Here is an 18540-nt window from a genome sequence, read left to right on the forward strand (position 1 = left end):
CACAAGACTGATACAGGCTATCTCTGATGTCCCCCTGTGGCCTGCAGAGCTGGTCGTGGGGAACAGGTGAGAAAATCTGCAGAGGAGCCAAGGAAACTTCTTAGAAGGAAAGGGACTGAGATCTCTACCTTACCTCTTGAGATCCAACATGATGAAACTTTCTCTGCTGTAAATAATCCTTTAAAATAATGCTGACTAAAGATAAGGTTATTGTTATAGGAATATTTTGTGGGCACCCAAGGAGATACCAACGGGCAAGGAAAAAACAGGTAACTAATATAAAAAGTTATCTCTTTTCAATAAATGGGGCTGGGCAAACTGGATAACTACATGCAGAAGATTGAAATTGGATCCCCACCTTTCACAAAAATCAATTCACAATGGATAACAGACTTAAACCTAAGACATGGAACCTTAAGAATCCTACAAGAAAATGTTGGAAGACTCTTTCAGACATCGGCCTAGGCAAAGAATTTATGAAGAGGACCCCCAAAGCAATCACAGCAGCAACAAAAATAAATAAATGGGACCTGATCAAATTAAAAAGCTTTTGCAAAGCCAAGGGAACTATCATTAGAGCGAATAGACAGCCTACAGAATGGGAGCAAATATTTGTTTTCTACACATCCGATAAAGGGCTGCTAACAAGAATCTATACAGAACTCAAAAAAATCAACAAGAAAAAAATCAAACTCCATCAATAAATGGGCAAAGGACATGAACAGAAACTTTTCAAAAGAAGACAGACTAATGGCCAACAAACATATAAAAAAAATGCTTAAGATCGCTAATCATTAGGGAAAGGCAAATCAAAACTACAATGAGATACCACCTAACTCCAGTAAGATTGGCCTTTATCAAAAAGTCCCAAAACAACAAATACTGGCGAGGATGTAGAGAGATAGGAACACTCATACACTGCTGGTGGGACTGCAAATTAGTGCAACCTCTGTGGAAAATAATTTGGAGATACCTCAAAGAGCTACAAATAGGAATACCATTTGATCCAGCAATAGCACAACTAAGCATCTACCCAAAGGAACAAAAGACATTCTATAATAAAGACAACTGCACTCGAATGTTTATGGAAGCTCAATTCTGTATTACAAAGATGTGAAACAACCCAAGTGCCCTTCAATCCATGAGTGGATTAATAAAATATGGTATATATATACAATGGAATACTACTCAATTACAAAAACAATGGTGATCTAGCACCTCTTATGTTATCCTGGATAGAGCTTGAGCCCATCCTCCGAAGTGAGGTATCACAATAATGGAAAAATAAGCACCACCTGTACTTGCCATCAAATTGGCACTAACTGATCAACACTAAGGTGCTCACATGGTAGCAATATTCACTGGGGGTGGTGGGGAGTGGGGTAAACTCACAACTAATGGATGCAGTGAGCATTGTATGGGGGAAGGGCATGCCTCTAATCCTGGCTTGGGTGAGGCAAAGTCATAACATATAACCAAAATGTTTGTACCCCCATAATATCCTGAAATAAAAAGAAAAACAAAAAAGATCATGGAACTTCATGAAAGAGGAGCTGGTTATAGCAAACCTGGTTGAGGCTGGGAGCCCCTCTAATGTCTTCTCATGGGCAGCTGCCCCTGAAGAAGAATGTTTGAACAAGTGAGGGCAAACTAAAGCGTTCCAATTTGTGAGCACAAATATCAAGCCACTTAGGCCAAACATTAAGGATGAGAGAGTGGGATGGCCTACTGAAAACCAACTACTGGGAATGTGTTCACAGCAGCTATAGTTGTAGAAGCGAGAGCCTAACCAAGCCACATCACTTTAAACAGGGCCGTCACCAAGGATGCTTCCACTCCCTCCTGTGCAAAATGCTTCGTAAGTGGCAGTATCCCTCCAGTCCTGCTTCGTGGTCCCTGAAATCCACTGGCATGGCAACCCAGGAAGGCCCCAGGAGCACAACAGATTGACATGAGGTACAACAATTTTAATTCTAAGAAAAAATACATATATATTTTTAAAAAATTAAAAATAAGAGACATTAAAATAAAGTGAGAAACTAGGACAGGATAAAAAATTTTAGAGATGGATAATGGTGATGGCTGTACAAGGTGAATGTAATTAAGGTCACAGACCTGTATACTTAAAAATATCTAAAATGGTAAATTCTGTTATGCATACTTTACCACAATAAGAAAAAAACTCCAGGTGACACTACATGTAGGTGTGATGAATGAATCAATAGAAGTTATTTACTAAAAAAAGATATTAAGAAACTAAACAGTCTTAATCTAATAATTACTACTTGCATACTTCCTGTGTTTTTAAATGTTTTTCCTAATGCGTAGGTTATTTTATTGTGGTAATTAGCCTGTATAAGTTAATCTTCTTTTACTTAACATTCTTTGGAGGCCTTTTTTCCAAACTATTTCAATCTGTTGACGTACATTATTTTAATAACTGCATGATAACTCATCAAGGGTACCTTGCATAGTACATTTAGCCACTTAAAAACATTATGATTGTTTACTACTATTTGATATCATTAAAATGGCAGGGGACAGCTCAGTTCTTAGTTTTACTTATATTTAGATTTATTTCCTTAAGTAACATTCCCAAAATTGACAAAACACTGCTTTTAATCATATGACCAAATTTCTCCTCAAAAGGTTGATACCAAATCATTTTGCTTCAAGCAATCTATGACAGTGCCAAATTCATCATAACTTTTAAAGCATGAGGCATTATCAGATTTGGAAATCTTTGATAATTTGAAATGGGAAAATGCCATATGATTACCATTATTTGCATTTCTAATGAAATAGCATTTCATTGCAATTTCCATTATAAGACGATCATTGTCCCATATGTTTATAAACTGGCTGTGTTTACCTCTGTGAATTATTTGTTTCAACCTTTTGCCCAATTTTCTACTGATCTTGTTAAGTTTGCCTACATGACATGACGACATGATATTCAATAAACCTAAGCATTTTTGCAAGCCATAGTGTAAGCTATTTCAATGTTTCATGTGGGTCTGTTTGACCTGTTACTGGAAAGAAGAAAAAAGTGAGACTAATTTCAGGATAATTCCAAGATAGGAATTTGCGCTCTAGGAGCGCAAAAGGAGAAAGAAAATACCTGGCTTCGTTTCAGGCATCCCCATCTCCACTGCTACACTGGGGGTATGCACCTCACTGTAGTAAATCAGGAGTTCCACGTCCTGATCATACTTGTGTCCATCAGCCAGGGAAACCTGAGTTGGGGACAGGCAAAGGAGCCACATTAGAACTAACACTGTTTGCTTCCTGGAGCTGATGTCAGAGCTGAGGGCTACAGGCTTCTTCCTTGAGTGAACACTATCAGGAGCAGAAGCGAGAATGGAGAGAAGGCGCTGGACACTAAACAGGGATAAGGAAGGAGCATCAAGCAACTCCATCTGGGTTAACAGTTGGGATAAACTGGGTGAGGACCAAGTCAAAACCTAAGGCACAGGAGCACTGGCAACAATAGTACTCTCTCATTAATTACCTGAGCAGAAGTCTTATCATCTCCAAGGTACTCAGTAGGACTCAAGGGGCAGTTGGATTGGACTTTCTCAATGCCATGCTGGGAAGTGATGGTGGCGACCATACTGAGTGTGTAGGGCAGGTCCTCCAAAGGGACTATAGGAGTCTTCCTATTAAGGCAACTGTCCTGAGAACATCCTACAAAAAGTTACCATAGTTGTGTTTTCCTTGTCAACTCTTTTTAGCACACCCACACACAACCTTAAGGGGATATGCCCATGACCATCATTCAAAGGGGAGGGGTACTCACCAGGGAGCTGGTATCTGGGATTCAGGACAGTTGGGAGCACGAAGCGCAGGGCACCATCTGCTTCCAGGGACAGCTCCTGCACGTACCTCAGGGTGAGTGCCACCTTTGCCCCAGGTTGGAGGTTCCCCACATTGCAAGAGAAGACATCCCTGGAGCTCACATCCTCCTCCAATAAGAAGGCCTGGTGACCCTGGGAGATGGCATTCTCATAGATTGTGTGGGCCTAAGGAGAACAGGGTGAGGGTGGGAAACAAAGGTAACATCAAAGGTGAGATAGTTGATGAAGACACAAGTAGTGCAGAAAGCAATCTGATGGGGACTCCGATTGGTCTTGTCAAGTTCACAGCTATACTTTGAATGTCTCTGATTGATTCACCGCCCCCCCTGCCCCCCGCCCCCAGCCACAAATGATTTTAGGAAAATAGCAGTTTGAATGGAGTGGAGGAAAGAGCTTGCAACATCAGCATGTTTTGTGAAGTTGCATTTGACAGGTATCCTAAATGTTAGGGACCAGGTGCAGGTTGTCAGCCCTAACCACAGAAAAATAAGAGGAAGGCGAAAAGGAGGAGACCAATATGCATTTAGAAGCTAAACAGCAATGGCAAGAACTTGAGTTTAGGGACTTTTCCTGGCCAGGAGCATGAGCAGAATCTCGGAGCTCATGTCTAAAGGTGACCTTTTCCTCTTTAACATACATTAGCATAGGAAAAGTCATACCCATCAGCGCCGTGACAGTTTACAATTGTCATGGCAACCCCTGGAAGTTACCCTATAAGGATAAAAATGGGAGGGCCCTTAATTCTAAGAACTCTCCATTCTTTTCCCAGGACAGCAATGAACATTCCACCCCCCCCCCCCTTTAGCATATCATAAGGCATAGACATATAAGTAGGTTCTTCTCCACTCATGGAAACAGACCCATTTCCGCTCAGGAAATGTACTTTCACTTTCTATTCTATGCTGACAAGCCTGCAATAAAAGCTGCTTGTGTAGAAATGCTAGTGTCTGTCATCTCTCTGTAGCATGGCATGGCTTGTAATTCCTTCAAGCCAGGAGCCAAAGAATCAGGGCAACATCTCTAAAAAAATCAACCCTGACACTAAAGAATATGCATTAATAAGAAGAGAGGAGCTAATGTATTCATCCCTAGTACCTTGATCTTGTCCTGTAATTCTGCTACAATTTTCTTTCCATCCACCAAGGCTTCGAAGCTGTAGACAGCAGAGTCTTCATCCATGGGGAATATAAAGGCAGCCTCTAAAGGAACTTCCTGCTCATTCTCATAGTTGAGGGTTGCAGACACACCAGTCACAAACTCATTAATGGACAAGCTCACAGAGACACTCTTCAGTGGCACTGGAGACAGACCAGAATTCAAGACTTCAACAAGCTTTAAGGCAATGCCTCCTGCAGGCCAAGCCTTGTGATATAATGGCAAGTAAGAGTCACATATTGGGCTTACCTGGCCACTGTCTGTCAGTGAGTAGGCCACAGGGGGTCATCATGGTGATGTAGAGTTTCTGCAGAAAGGACACATCACAAACAGAGTGACATGTTGGGAGTTGTCTATTCCAACACCATATCTTATGTGCTTCTGTCTGGCATAAGAATACGTTCAAAGGGCTACTGTTGGCACTAAGAAGGAACCTGGAAAGAAGGGGGCAAAGATTCCAAAAGTAAGGCTTCTTCCAAAGCCTGGTCCCGAGTAGGGAAGCTATGAGACTCACTAGTATGCACTAAACAGGAAATTTTTTAAACACAAGAGGCCGGTTCAAACACTGATCCCACTTTTCAAAAAGTCTAATACACCATTTATAAAATTGAATAGGTGTCATTAACCAACCCCTCTGAACTCAGAAGTCTCTTTCTAAAATGAGAACCGAACCGTAACACCTATATGTCATATATGAATTAATACATGTGAAGTCCCTAGTACAGTGCCTGGCCCACAGGAGGCATTTAATCAATGAGGACAAACATCTGTATCATTCCTATTATTGTAGTTACTGTTGTTCCCTATAAACCTCCGCTCTAATTCACTTAGGATTATGCTATTCAGAGACCTGCATGTGAGAAGGTACGTGATCTAAAATGGGCTCCTGTAACTTTGATTGCTTACCCTGTGACTTTTCTTTTTGGGCTCTTTATTGAAGCCACTGTTTGTTTTCTCTGTCCAGGATATTCTATATATAAATATTATATATATGCATGTCTTTTATTTTAAATCAGGCTGTCCTAAACATATCTCCCAAATTTTATTATAATCCTGGACAACCATTTCCTGTGATATGGTAACAGATAAATTTTACGAATCAAGGTTATAATTTACATTATGATTCTTTAATCCTGACAGTCTACAGGTGGGTTTGTTTGGTCCTAGTAATCCCCTAATGCCACTGGATGATGCTCTGGAACAATTCTGAGCTGGATCATTTGCCAGCTTGCTGCTCCATGTTTTGTCGAGGCATTACTTGACCTGCAACCTTCAGCACCAATAAGGGGGCTTTTCACTGAAAACAAACCTCGATGAGCTAAAATGGCCCTGCGTAGCACACAGAGGATGCTGAAGAAAAGTGAAACTAATATATTTATCCAGAGGCCCAGGGACAGATGAGTCACCAAAGACCTCACGTTTCCCTAAGGAAACAACAAACCAGAAAAACACCGGATTTTGAGAAAGACAGCCTTCCTTCCTAACAACCCACCCTCAAAGATTCTGAAGCTTTTGGCAGGACTATTTCTATGCCCCTACACTTATCCTAATCGCCATTTAAAACATCCCACCCATCCTATCCAAGTCAATGTCCATGTTGATCAACCATCTGATGGTAAGGGTGTTTCTTACACGCTTTGCCCCATCTCCACACATCAGCACCCATAAATCAGGCTTTTCATTTCATATCTGTTTTTATTTGGAGCCACTTGATAAAAACTGAATGTGGCAACATGGCACACAATTTGACAGCATCACAGGGGACAGTGGCAGGTGTGAGGTAAAGAGAGGCTGCTCAGGAAAAGAGCTTCCATGCAGACCCTTGACTGGGGCAAGTTCTCTGGTGAACAGGCTGGGGGTGGGGGAGGGAAGAATTGCTAATAACAGCAGCAGGGACCTTAAAGCAGGAGAATCAACAGGAGTAAAACAGCTGAAGGAATTGTGTCAGGTAACCAAAGCTCTCAGGCTGGGCCATGCTCAGCAAGCCTGTCTGTGAGTGGAAGAAAAAGGAGCAGAGGGGTGTCCCCTACAAAGAAACAGCCCTCATTTCCTCATTCTAACCCTAGAACCAACCCCTCATTGAGGGAAACTTGCTATTCTACAACCTTTACCCAGCCCTTCCCAGTGCAGACAAAGTGAGTTTGCATCAGAACTAGTTCTGGGCCTCAGGATGGCACTTCAGCAGGGCACCCAGAAATGCATAGGTAAACACTGGCCACAGGGGCTGACCAAGGTCAAAGCCTTGAATCTCAGGAAGTTGGGAGAATAGAGGGCTTCTCCCTGAGCCAGGTAGCTGCTTCTTAGGTGGCCCCTCAGGAGTGCAGAGTCCCAGCCCTGAGCTGCTCTAGTGCAGGGAGTGGGGGTAGCTGGGTGGCACAGCCTGCCTGACCCTGCTCCCTATTGCAGGTGAGAATTGGAGAACCTGGAATCTGGCCAAGAAAGAGATCTGGGATGCAGGGTGGGGCTTGGATAAAATGAGAGTAATTTAATCTTTCAATTGTCAATCCTAGATTTTTAATGTCCTGGTAATTACAGAAGGGACAGAAGGGTTTATGGGCTGCAATTGATTGGGTGGGTGAAGGCTTATGACCAAATTTCTGCAGCATAAACTTATATAAAATTGAAAAAATAACATCAATTGTCCATGTCAAAGGAAGAAATAAGGAGAAAGAAAAAGGTAAAGTAAAAGAGAATGAAAGTGGGAAGAGGAGCCTTGAGATTTGCAGATGGCTAAATCCACCCTCCAGCCCACACAAGATTCCCCTAAACTGCCAAAGCTGCAGAGACCCCCTGGGGTTCACACACCAGGACTAAATTCCTTACCTCTTGGACTTGCAGTTACAAGAAGCCCCTACAGGTTTCAGATCTGGGGAAAGGAAGTTAGAATGTGCAGATTTTAGTCCTCAGGTGTAGGGGGTGGCATCCAGTCCCAAGGCAGGCTGTGTGGTCGCCTACCTGCTCCAGAAGTCCAGGAGTGCTCCGAGTCACTGCAAAGCCAAAACAACAGCAGTCGAAATTTCCAGGAAGACCCGCCCCCTTCTAGGGACTGGTTATAAAGTAGCAGTTACATGAGTAAGGGACCGATAGAAAATTCTTAAACATACAGGCATTGCCTGGGTTACAGAGATGTGTTCCTGAGAATGCCTTTAGGTCAGATTGCTATGTAACTGGGGATCCCTGATGAACAGCGCATATAGGGTAGTAGTAATAATAACACTATAATGGCTCGTATATGGTAATAATACAGCATACTGTAATAATAATACCTCTGTACAGTAATAATGTTACAGAAACTGTTGTGCTCTTTCTTTTCATTCAAACAAACAGAATATAAAAACAAGCTCATACAAAAAGTTTAGATGGAAGTAGGAGAAATTTCAAAGAAGAATATTAAAGGTTAACACTGACCTAATGTTGCATCAATGTCTTACTTACTGGAAGGAGCATTTCTGAGGCAAAAAGGAAGGTAGGTGACATTAATCAGAAGGGTATGATGAGGATGGTGCTGGAGAATCAGGATTGGAGTCTGTTGCTGGAGGAGAGGAGCTCACCACTGAAGCCCTTTCTTGAAAAAGGAAACTAGGGCTGTCTGCACAGCCTTTTCCTTTCTTTAATCATAAATGGGCTTGTAGCAGCTGATACTCTCGCTAACTGCAAGGTAAACCTTTGTAAACCGCACAAAGTTAGAATCTGGCTCCTCAGGTTTAGCAAACCCTGCTTCAATGAGAGGAAAAGCTTCAGCTAATTCTTTTTTCAGATACTTTCTTGTGTTTGGATCTTCTAGATGAAATGAAAAGAGAGATCTGTGTCTTATGAGAACAATATCCAATTCATCTCAGGAGCCCCCAATGTACACACATGTGGCTTAAACTATGCCGGTGTGTGTCAATCATAGATTGCCACTTATTTTTCCCCAGTTCTTCTGGGAGTCATTTCCCTTCCTGAAATAAGGGCTGTTTGTCTTACCACAGAGAAAGCTTAGCACTGGTTCAGAACAGACTTTCAATGAATTGTTTTGCTCATCCTCCCATTTCTGTTACTCTCTTTCTTCAATGTTCCCTACCTTTATTATCAAGGAGTCTCATTTAAGTCTCCTGTTCTATTAGTTCTCTCTCCTTTGATGTTTCCATAGCAATCATCTAAACACTTCCTGTGGTTTTTATCATGCTTCAGCCTGTTATGTCCTCTTAAAACTTGTACACCTTAAAGAAAAAAAATTCTGAAATGCATAAAATTAAATGATTAATGAATAAATACATATAAATTCCAGGGGTTGTGTATACAGTCTTATATAAGTCTTATAATTGCTGTTTGCCATAGATATGGTAAGATAGATTTCAAAAAAACCAAATGAACAGATGCTCAGACATGTGCCTCACATTTATTACCTGGTAATAACAATTATACTTAATAGGCGTCATTTTCATATGATCACTAATAACTTGGAAATTTAGTATTTGAAAAAAATCACACACAAACTGGGCTCACCAGAAAATTATCATAGATAAATGAATAGTTAGGGTAGATATACACATATATACACACACACACTTTCATATATGTGTGTGTGCATACGTACATATATATGTGTATATTTATACTTCCTTTTTGAAACCAGTGCTAAGTATTTTACATGATACATCAAACTGCATTAATTGTAGACAGGAATAATGCCTGTCATCATAAAGCCACTTAGTTGTTTGTCAGAAATTTCTTAGAAGATGCTGACCTTTGCTTAAGAGTAGCAAATTTCATGCATTACAAACAAATATGCTTCTGACAAACCAAAAGCATAAATAAGTGCCAATGCAGATAGGCAGGATGAAGCCCAAGGATCTAAATCTCTGAGGACTAGTAAAAGACATACCTTGCTCTTCCAGCGGGTCAAGAAATTGCAGAGAAAACTAGGAACCAGGTACCGATATATTAGGACCAACTTGGTCCCGTCACAGAATTAAGTCTGTGAGCTTTAGATTCAAGCGGTCCGGAGCTCGATTCCTACTTCTAGTACTTAATAGTTGTGTAATCATGAGAAAATGATTTACTCTGAGTCTGTCATTATTTGTCAAATTGACTAATAATGCCTAGCCTGTACATATGTTGTAATAATTAAGTAAAATAAGATTTTTTTTGAGGCATCTATCACAAGTAGACACTCTCTGAATGTTAGTTCCACTTTCCCTTTGTTGGGTTGGCCGGCTGATTCCTGACAATCTCGAAAACCATATGCCATTTATATTTCCATGTACAACAGGCTATTTTTGTGAAAAGGATTCTGAGATTTTCTATACTTTTTATAAATCTAGTAATGTTAGTTTTGGTTTGGTTGTTTTTTATACTTGCCATCTTTTCCCCTGTAATTACTATAGTTAAACAAAATGAAACCACCAAAAAAAAAACAATTAAAAAAACCCTCATCTTAAAATTGGGAAGAGAAAGAAGGAAAGAGGAAAAGGGGAGGGGGAAGAAGGAATCTGACAATGAAGTGAAGATATTGTAATCCACCCAATTTCAAGAAATAATAAATATCACGGGAGCACACAATATGTCAGGAAGTTTATAAGCACTACCTTATTTAGCCATCACAATCACCCTATGAAATACTGTTATAACTCCATTTTACAAATTACAATACTAAGGTTCAGTGAGAACTGCTGACCTGCTCAAGGACACGTAGCTAATGAGAAACAGGCTTGTTCTTCACACCTGAACCTTCTGGCTCCAGGGTGGGTACCCTTGATTGCATTACAGTTTCTTTCACAGCCATAAGAGACAAGGGGATAACTAAAAACTGGAGAAATTGCAGATTTGGCAGTCCAAATCTCTGAGGTCCATAGAAGAGAAAAAGTGTCGCTGGAATATGTAACCCGAACAGAAAAATGTGGTGGTCAAGATAAATCCACAGCTCTTTGATTCCCTGTTCCTTTAAAGATTACCTTGATTACTAAACATCCTAACTCTTGAACTCTCTCAACATCTAATTGCTCCCTATGCTCAGAGGGCTCCTGCTCCCTGAATCTCAGGATATATCAGACGGGAGGCTCCAGAGGGACTATGAGATCATTTAAATCTCCACAGAGGTGGGAGATATTTTCACTTCTGCTAACTCTGACGAGATCATCCTAGGTGATAAGGCAGCAGTTAAGTTCACAGTTAAGACTGTAACACAGACTCTCTCTGTGTTATCCTAAATGAAAAATAAAAAGACCATCGGGGGTCCACAGCAAGAGAACCCAAACCCAATTCCCTGGGATCTAGGGAGAAGAAAAATTTAGGATGGAGAGACAAAAGCTCTGCAGAAGAAACTGAAAATAAAAGGAGAGGAGAAACACTTGTTTTCCTTACTTAAGCCAGTCACTATCCTCTCAACTATGTAAGTGCTCAGAACTTCTTTGTTTTGCTCAATTTTTACGTTTTACCCTCATTCTAGAGACCTGGGTAGCAAGGATAGTTGGAAGAAAACACCATGAAGGGCTTCCTTCGCATTCTGTGTGATGACAGGGTCCTTTCCTCCATCCACTCTCTCACACAGCACGCAGGAGTGAATTTCATTAGTCTTTTCTTTGTTCATTGCTAATTAATTCAGCATCCTGTCCTGTTCCAAGCCCCACAGTTGCTTAGGATTAAAAATTAGTTGGACATATTCCTTGACATGAAGAAAATATATTTCTATGACATACAGAATATAATAATCTTTATAAGACAAAGGTAGGTTAAAAGACATTCTCCTGATTATCTTCCTAATTCTCTGAAGTATATATACACTTCTTCATAAATGGCTTCTCCCCTTCTTTTCCTAAAATGTAGTGTTTGTCAAGGTTTGGCCTCCGATTCTATTTTGCCCTGACTTCATCCTGTCTCTCCTGGTGGTCTAACTCAGGCTTAAGACATCAATTCTCATCTCCATGCAGGTGGCTTCCGAAATTCTTTACCGTAGGACTCCCTATAGTGAATATAGTATAATGAACCATTATATAGCATCTTATTGTGTATCAAAATCTTTCATAAACACCACCATCATATTTGATCTTGACTTCAATTCTTTGAAAGAAATGTTATCTCGGTTAATTAAAAAACAAATGTTTAGTGGATACTTACCACATGCCAAGTATAATTAGAAGAACCTCCCACATTTTCCAGAAGCACAATTATAGTGTAGATGTCAAAATACAGATTTGTGAGACACAAATGAGGGGCCTATGACTAAGGAGACCATGCAATGGTGTGTCAGGAGCTTTCCTATTTTATCCCTATTGTCCTGCCTTAATTATTAATAATGTTCCCTTTTACTATTAAAAGTGTTGTAGTTGGAATGATAAATTTTCACTGATTATTTAAGATTCAGGCTATTGATGCTGGGAATGTTTTCTGCTATGTAAATGTTAGAAGCTGAGATTCAGAGATCATAAATTACCAGCCTATAGTCATACTACCAAAAATCAGAACTTGAACTTTGGGTTTTTAGACCTCTAACTTTTAATATGCCATGATGTCTCTTTCCCAGACAAATGTTTACATCTGACTTGAATCTTCTAGAAAAGCTGTATCCATTTCTATTATGAGTGCAACCCTAAATTACTATTTAAATTATCTTTCTCAGTTCCATGTGTGTTTGATGTCTATGTATCTGCCTGATTATGGATCTAGAAATGGTGAGGAACTTAAATGTTTAAGTATTTTTTAAAAAAAAATACTATTTGAAGATATGAGGACAAAATGTTTTAAATTGTGATCAATAAAATCTTAATCTGAAATGATGCTATTTTCATCAGATATTTCTCATAGGTTTTCTTTGCTTTGAATTTTTTCCTACAGAAAAAAAATCATGTTTATACTGTACTATTTTAGAATCAGCAGCAACGTGACTGGTTTTACGTCCTGTACCACTGGTATCATGTATTAGCATATTCATATTTATGGTGTTTTGAATGGCTGGGAAGGGTACTTGCATGTGGGGTATGAGGGATGCAGTAGGCACTTAAGCCATGGTTCCCAATCTTCTTCATTGCATATGTTATTTTTTGCATCTCAGCATAATCCAGTGAAGACCTCCATGGGCGCTCGGCAGTATTTTCTAAACATTTCCCCGAAACCATGTTATTTAGCATTAGCTATGCTCATGCTGATATTACAGGAGTGTTTTTACCTTTGCCCAAAGGACAAAATAATTGTTGCTGTGCACCTGCAATATGTCAGGCACCATATTACATACCTCAGGCTACATTATCCTGCTTAATCAATGAAAAACCCTTAGCATGTAATACTGTATCTATTATAGGGATAGTAAACTAAAGGCATAGCAGTCACAAAATTAGTAACAAGAGCCTATATTTACAACCAAGTCTACCTGGCTTAAAAATCATGTCTTTCCTTATCACCATTTCCCCATTGACTCCTCTCATTCACATAGACAGCAACAGAATTATTCACTATATTTTCCAAGGTTACATCAGGAATATGATCACATTTATTCTTTACAGCAATTCTGTGAGGTAAATATTATCTCACTTAATCAAAAGTAAATGTGTACTGGGTAATCACCAATCACCAAGCCCAATTGTAAGAACATCTAATATTTTCAGTAATATTTTTCTATTTACTTTATCTTGATTTCCAACACCTAACAACTTCTTTTTCTATTTATCCCCCTACATTTTCATGGTTTGAGTCTCACATATTTATTTTACTTTTTTCTGTACTATGTTATTAAAATTATTTTCCTAGTACTATGTTAAAAGGTATGTATAGAAGTTATTTTTTTTGCATTCTTAGTTCATTGAGCCTAACTGAACTGGCTCAGAACCTGCCCAAATGCCTATGTAAAGAGATGACGAATTCAGAGAATAGGGGTCCCAGTGGCCATGCACTCTTTCTTCAACAACTTCAGCACAAATACGAACTGACTTCAGGTCCAGATGATCCCCCACGGAAAGCAGACAAAAGAAGTCTGAAGGAAAAAAAGTGAAAATACTGGCTTTCCTCCAATAAGAAACCCAAAGGGATCCAAAGATTCAAAGAACTCAATACAATGAATGGAATCTCTATAGATTTGATACCATAGACAGTAATAAAGTAAATCAATTTCATTAATATATTATAACACTATTCTAGATCTAATTATCACATAAACTTAGATATGTGTAGTACTTATGGTTATGTGAATAATTTTTCCTATTTAAGATATCTTTACACTAATTCCTTTTCACATCTGCTTCTTTTTGTTACAAAACTTTCCACTAATCATAATTTTCTCTTTTTTCTTCTCTTCAGGGAGGCCCATTTTTCCTCCTTAACTCTCTACTTCCATCTACCACGTATGTTTGTTCCTCCAGCAAGAAGTATTTATGATAACTAGCAATTTTGAAGATGTTCAAGGCTCATTTTATCCTTCTTAGCTCAGGAATGAGATACTCTACATTTCAGTGAATATCTAAATTCCTTTTATTAGGCATGGAATCTGAAGCCTACACTACAACCATTGCTTTCTAGGGATAATAAAAAAGGCTTAAAGTAGTCTAAGGACAAAAGGAATAATTTCAGAGCTTTCAAGAATCTGATTCAAATAAACACATTTATTGGGTGTTCCTATTTCCTTGATCCTAAAGATACAGTGGGGAACAAAAATAGACATCGTCTCATCATAAAATTTATAGTCAGTATATTCATATATTAATGTCCAACTTTTCATTCACTCATTTTCGTAACAGATATTTAAATGCCAGATATTCACAGGCACTTTGATAAATGCTCTAGGTTCAATGACAAATTATAGTCTTTACTCTGAGACATTGTAGTCTAATGTCACCTGAACTTAATTTCATATAATCTCTTGTGTATGTATGTGTATATATATATGTGTGTGTGTGAATATACAAATACATATATGGATAATATTTTTCTATCTATCTTACCACTTCCAGTTTTTTGGAGAATAAAATTATCAATCAATTACCATTACTTATAACAGAGAATCAGAGAAACTGACCAGGAATTGTAAATAGAAATCAGGCAAATTATAATTAGACAATTTTCATATACTTTGGATCTCAAAAAAAAAAAAAAAGTCATGAAAGTAAAAACAGCAAGTGAAAGCATTGTCTCTTCTTAGGTAATTCACAGGAACCTCTATACTCAAGCATTGTGGCAGCTGACCACAGCACACCCCAGTGGCAGTTACACATTCTCAACATATTCAGTTACCTGACTTTTTCCCTTAAGATAAAACAGATAGTGAAATTTACAGAAATAGAGAGCAGAAAGTGGTTGTCACAGGCAGGGGAGAAAAGGAAATGGGGAGCTACTAATCAGCAGGTTTAAAATTTCAGTAATGCAAGATGAATGCATTCTGGAGATATGCTGTACAACATTGTCCCTACAGTTAACAACACTGTATTCTACACTTAAAAACCTGTGAAGAGATAGACTAGATCTCATATTAAGGGTTCTTACCACAGAAAAATAAAAATAAAAATTTTTATAATGCAGAAAACACACAAAAAATGCAGAATTGAAATATTTTGGTTTCATTGTGCTACATCCTCAAAATTCCCATTTGTTAGTAAAGATTAAATATACCATATTTCCATCTTTATATATGATGTGACTTCACTAAAACCTAAAAGCTGAGATGTAATATACATTAGCTGCTAATCTCTAAACAATTTAAAACCCCTGGAAAATAACCAAATTAGCCACTGTTATTTTTTTTCAGACAAATGTATATTTCCAAACAAAGTACTAAAACTTCAAAGTATTTCCAATTTGATTGATATTAATACAACCCAAATATTAATGCTCACTGCACTGTATCTCAATCCATTGTTCTTATCAAAAGTGTAGGTTAACAAATTGACCTTTTGATGAATAATTAGAGTATTTGACCACATCTTTGAGTAGCTGTAGCAGTGTTCTGGAAGGGAATCAGGAGAATCAGATTTGCAGATTGGTCTACTTTAGGGCATGCATTGTTGTGTACATTCATTATGTTCATCTCTTCAGTACTGAGATTGTTGTTCTCTTAGCCTATCTAGTATTTCACCATATTAATGTTTCATGTTGCTTTGTATCTGTATTCACCAAGGCATATATCTCAAGATGTAAAGATCTACATATGCGTCACTAGTCCCTCAATGTCCTTGTGAGAATTCCTAATTCCTAGTTTCAACACTATCTTCATGTTTAAACAAAGATTGGTGCCAGTGAATATATTGGTTCTATAACTACAACAATCAGCCTCGACATTCATGTCTTCATGTCTTTTTTGAACACCCAGACCACTGTTCCATAAACATGAGGAATCACACATTGCTGAACGAGTTCATTCTACTGGGAATACCTCAGACAGAAGGACTGGAGGCTGTGCTCTTTGTTCTCTTCTCATTCATCTACCTCTTCACCCTGCTTGGAAATTCACTCATCCTTATAGCCATTGTTTCTTCCTCCACCCTTCATACCCCCATGTATTTCTTCTTGGGACTCCTGTCTATTTTTGACATGTTGTTCCCATCTGTAACCTGTCCCAAGATGCTATTCTATCTCTCTGGCCAGAGCCGAGTCATTTCTTTCAAAGGATGTGCTACACAGCTCTTCTTCTATCATATTCTTGGTTCTACGGAAGGCTGCCTCTATTCTGTGATGGCTTATGATCACTTTGTTGCCATCTGTCAGCCATTGAGGTATATGCTCATCATGAAACCTGGAGTCTGTCTTGGTTTGGTCATAGCAGCGGGGTTGGTGGGTTGTCTTCAGGCCACCATCTTGACCTCCTTTACCTTCCACTTGTCCTACTGTGGCCCCAATCAGGTGGATTATTTCTTCTGTGACATTCCTGCTGTTTTACCCCTGGCTTGCACTGACAGTGCCCTGGCCCAGAGAGTGGGTTCCATTAATGTTGGCCTCCTGGCTCTAATGCTTCTGTTCAGTGTTTGTGTCTCCTATACTCGCATTGGGATTGCCATCTTAAGAATCCGTTCAGCAGAGGGCAGGCAGAAAGCGTTCTCCACCTGCAGTGCACACCTCACTGCAATCCTCTGTGCCTACGGACCTGTAATCATCATCTATCTGCAGCCCACACCCAACCCCTTGCTTGGTGCCGTGGTGCAAATATTAAATAATGTTGTCTCACCCATGCTGAACTCGTTAATTTACTCTTTAAGGAACAAGGAAGTGAAAAGGTCCCTGAAGAAGGTATTCCAAAGTGTTGTACTTACTGTTGGGGAATAAATTATGAATTTTATGATGGATATTATAATAGAAGTTTATTATCTTTTAAAATTATCTTCCTATTCCCCCCCAAAAATAAAAAAGTGCAAATTAGAAAATGCTTCCTCTGAAAGCATATTTTGGTTGCCTAATAAGATTTCCTATGTTTGTGTTCCCCTGTAATCCCTGAGACCCTACAAATAAGTCAAAGAATTAATACTAGTCTTTGTGCCTTAATTCTGAGTAAGGAATCCAAGGAGCATAGCAAACAGCTGGAGACAGATTTCTTGTTCCTATGGTAGACAGCCAATTTTGCCTAACTGAAGGTAGAAAGGATATTTGACAGTCCAAAAAGTACCCTTCAGTAGTCCCTCTCTGTGCCAAGTCAACATTCATTTCTTTTTTTTTTTTTTTTTTTTCCATTTAGAATGTAATTTTCCTCTTTCTTGCTTATAAGCATTTTGGTTCTTTGGTCTTGCTAAGAGGAGTGTTAACTGCCACTTCCAGAGCATGATCTGTCTTTCAGGCATTGTGATGAACATTTCACATATGTGATCTTATGTAATCTTCATATCACCCTGGAAAGTGATATGAAGATTACACTTTACACTTCTACATTTACTTTCTACATTTTGTAGAAAAGAGCTTTGAGAATTACAGAATTCTAGTAAAGAATCCAATGTTACATATTAAGTAGAAAATTGGACCTCAAACTCAGATCTAGTTAACTCCAAATGCCCTGCTCCTAACCCCTCTACCTGGTGGCTTCCCTAAAAGACCCGCCTGAAAATTTACTTAGCCTCATTATCTCTCTCCAGAGCTCATGATATAAAGAAGTTGTCTGGTGAATTACTAGTAAAATAAGCACTGATGTAGATTATGTTTGTACACAAGGGGCCCTCCTTATCCATGGGTTCCCCCTTTGTGAATTCAATCAACCATAGAACAAAAATATCCAGAAAATAAATTCCACAAAGTTCCAAAAAGCAAAACTTGAACTTGCCTCACATGAGTACTACACTGAAGCCTCTTGAATGAAGTGATGTGTAGGCATTGTATTTGGCCTATAAGAAATCTAGAGATTGTTTAAAGTATATGGGAGGATACGCATAAGTTATATGCAAATGCTATACCATTTTAAATAAGGAACTTGAACATCCTTGGTTTTGATATCCATGGGGGTCCTGGGCCAATCCCCCAATGATGCTGATGGATGACTGTATTGACTTTACTAGTATTTTAATTTATTCTGTTCTAGTACCCATTGTTGACACCAGTAGTTGGTAGCACTAAGATACAGCAATAAGTGTCTTGCCTATATAACACG

At 38.9% G+C, this 18540-nt stretch overlaps 2 protein-coding genes across 5 annotated transcripts in view; one reads left to right on the forward strand and one right to left on the reverse strand.

Annotated features, from left to right (window-relative positions):
- Positions 1-8039, reverse strand: part of VWA5A (von Willebrand factor A domain containing 5A) — a 31794-nt gene extending 23755 nt beyond the window's left edge. For 2 of the 4 annotated variants that reach the window (XM_069470760.1, XM_069470761.1), the window contains exons 1-6: positions 7836-7907; positions 5262-5446; positions 4953-5155; positions 3800-4022; positions 3512-3687; positions 3122-3236 (exon numbers count right to left, since the gene is read on the reverse strand). In XM_069470760.1, the coding sequence (XP_069326861.1) occupies positions 3122-3236; positions 3512-3687; positions 3800-4022; positions 4953-5155; positions 5262-5304 (760 nt within the window). In that variant the 5' untranslated portion in view covers positions 5305-5446; positions 7836-7907. Of the gene's footprint in view, positions 1-3121; positions 3237-3511; positions 3688-3799; positions 4023-4952; positions 5156-5261; positions 5447-7835 lie in introns of those variants that run through there. The other 2 variants (XM_069470758.1, XM_069470759.1) reach the window with 2 other exon arrangements.
- Positions 8040-16301: 8262 nt separating this feature from the next.
- LOC138384771 (olfactory receptor 10N1-like) lies at positions 16302-17234 on the forward strand. Its single transcript, XM_069470457.1, has one exon. The coding sequence runs from the start codon at positions 16302-16304 to the stop codon at positions 17232-17234; it is 933 nt and encodes a 310-aa protein (XP_069326558.1).
- The last annotated feature ends 1306 nt before the right edge of the window (positions 17235-18540 follow it).

Source organism: Eulemur rufifrons, chromosome 6, assembly GCF_041146395.1.
Source record: "Eulemur rufifrons isolate Redbay chromosome 6, OSU_ERuf_1, whole genome shotgun sequence".
Classification (NCBI taxonomy): domain Eukaryota; kingdom Metazoa; phylum Chordata; class Mammalia; order Primates; family Lemuridae; genus Eulemur; species Eulemur rufifrons.

Coding starts and splice junctions, on each gene's coding strand:
- LOC138384771 (XM_069470457.1), top strand. CDS start 16,302: ATGAGGAATCACACATTGCTGAACGAGTTCATTCTACTGGGAATACCT.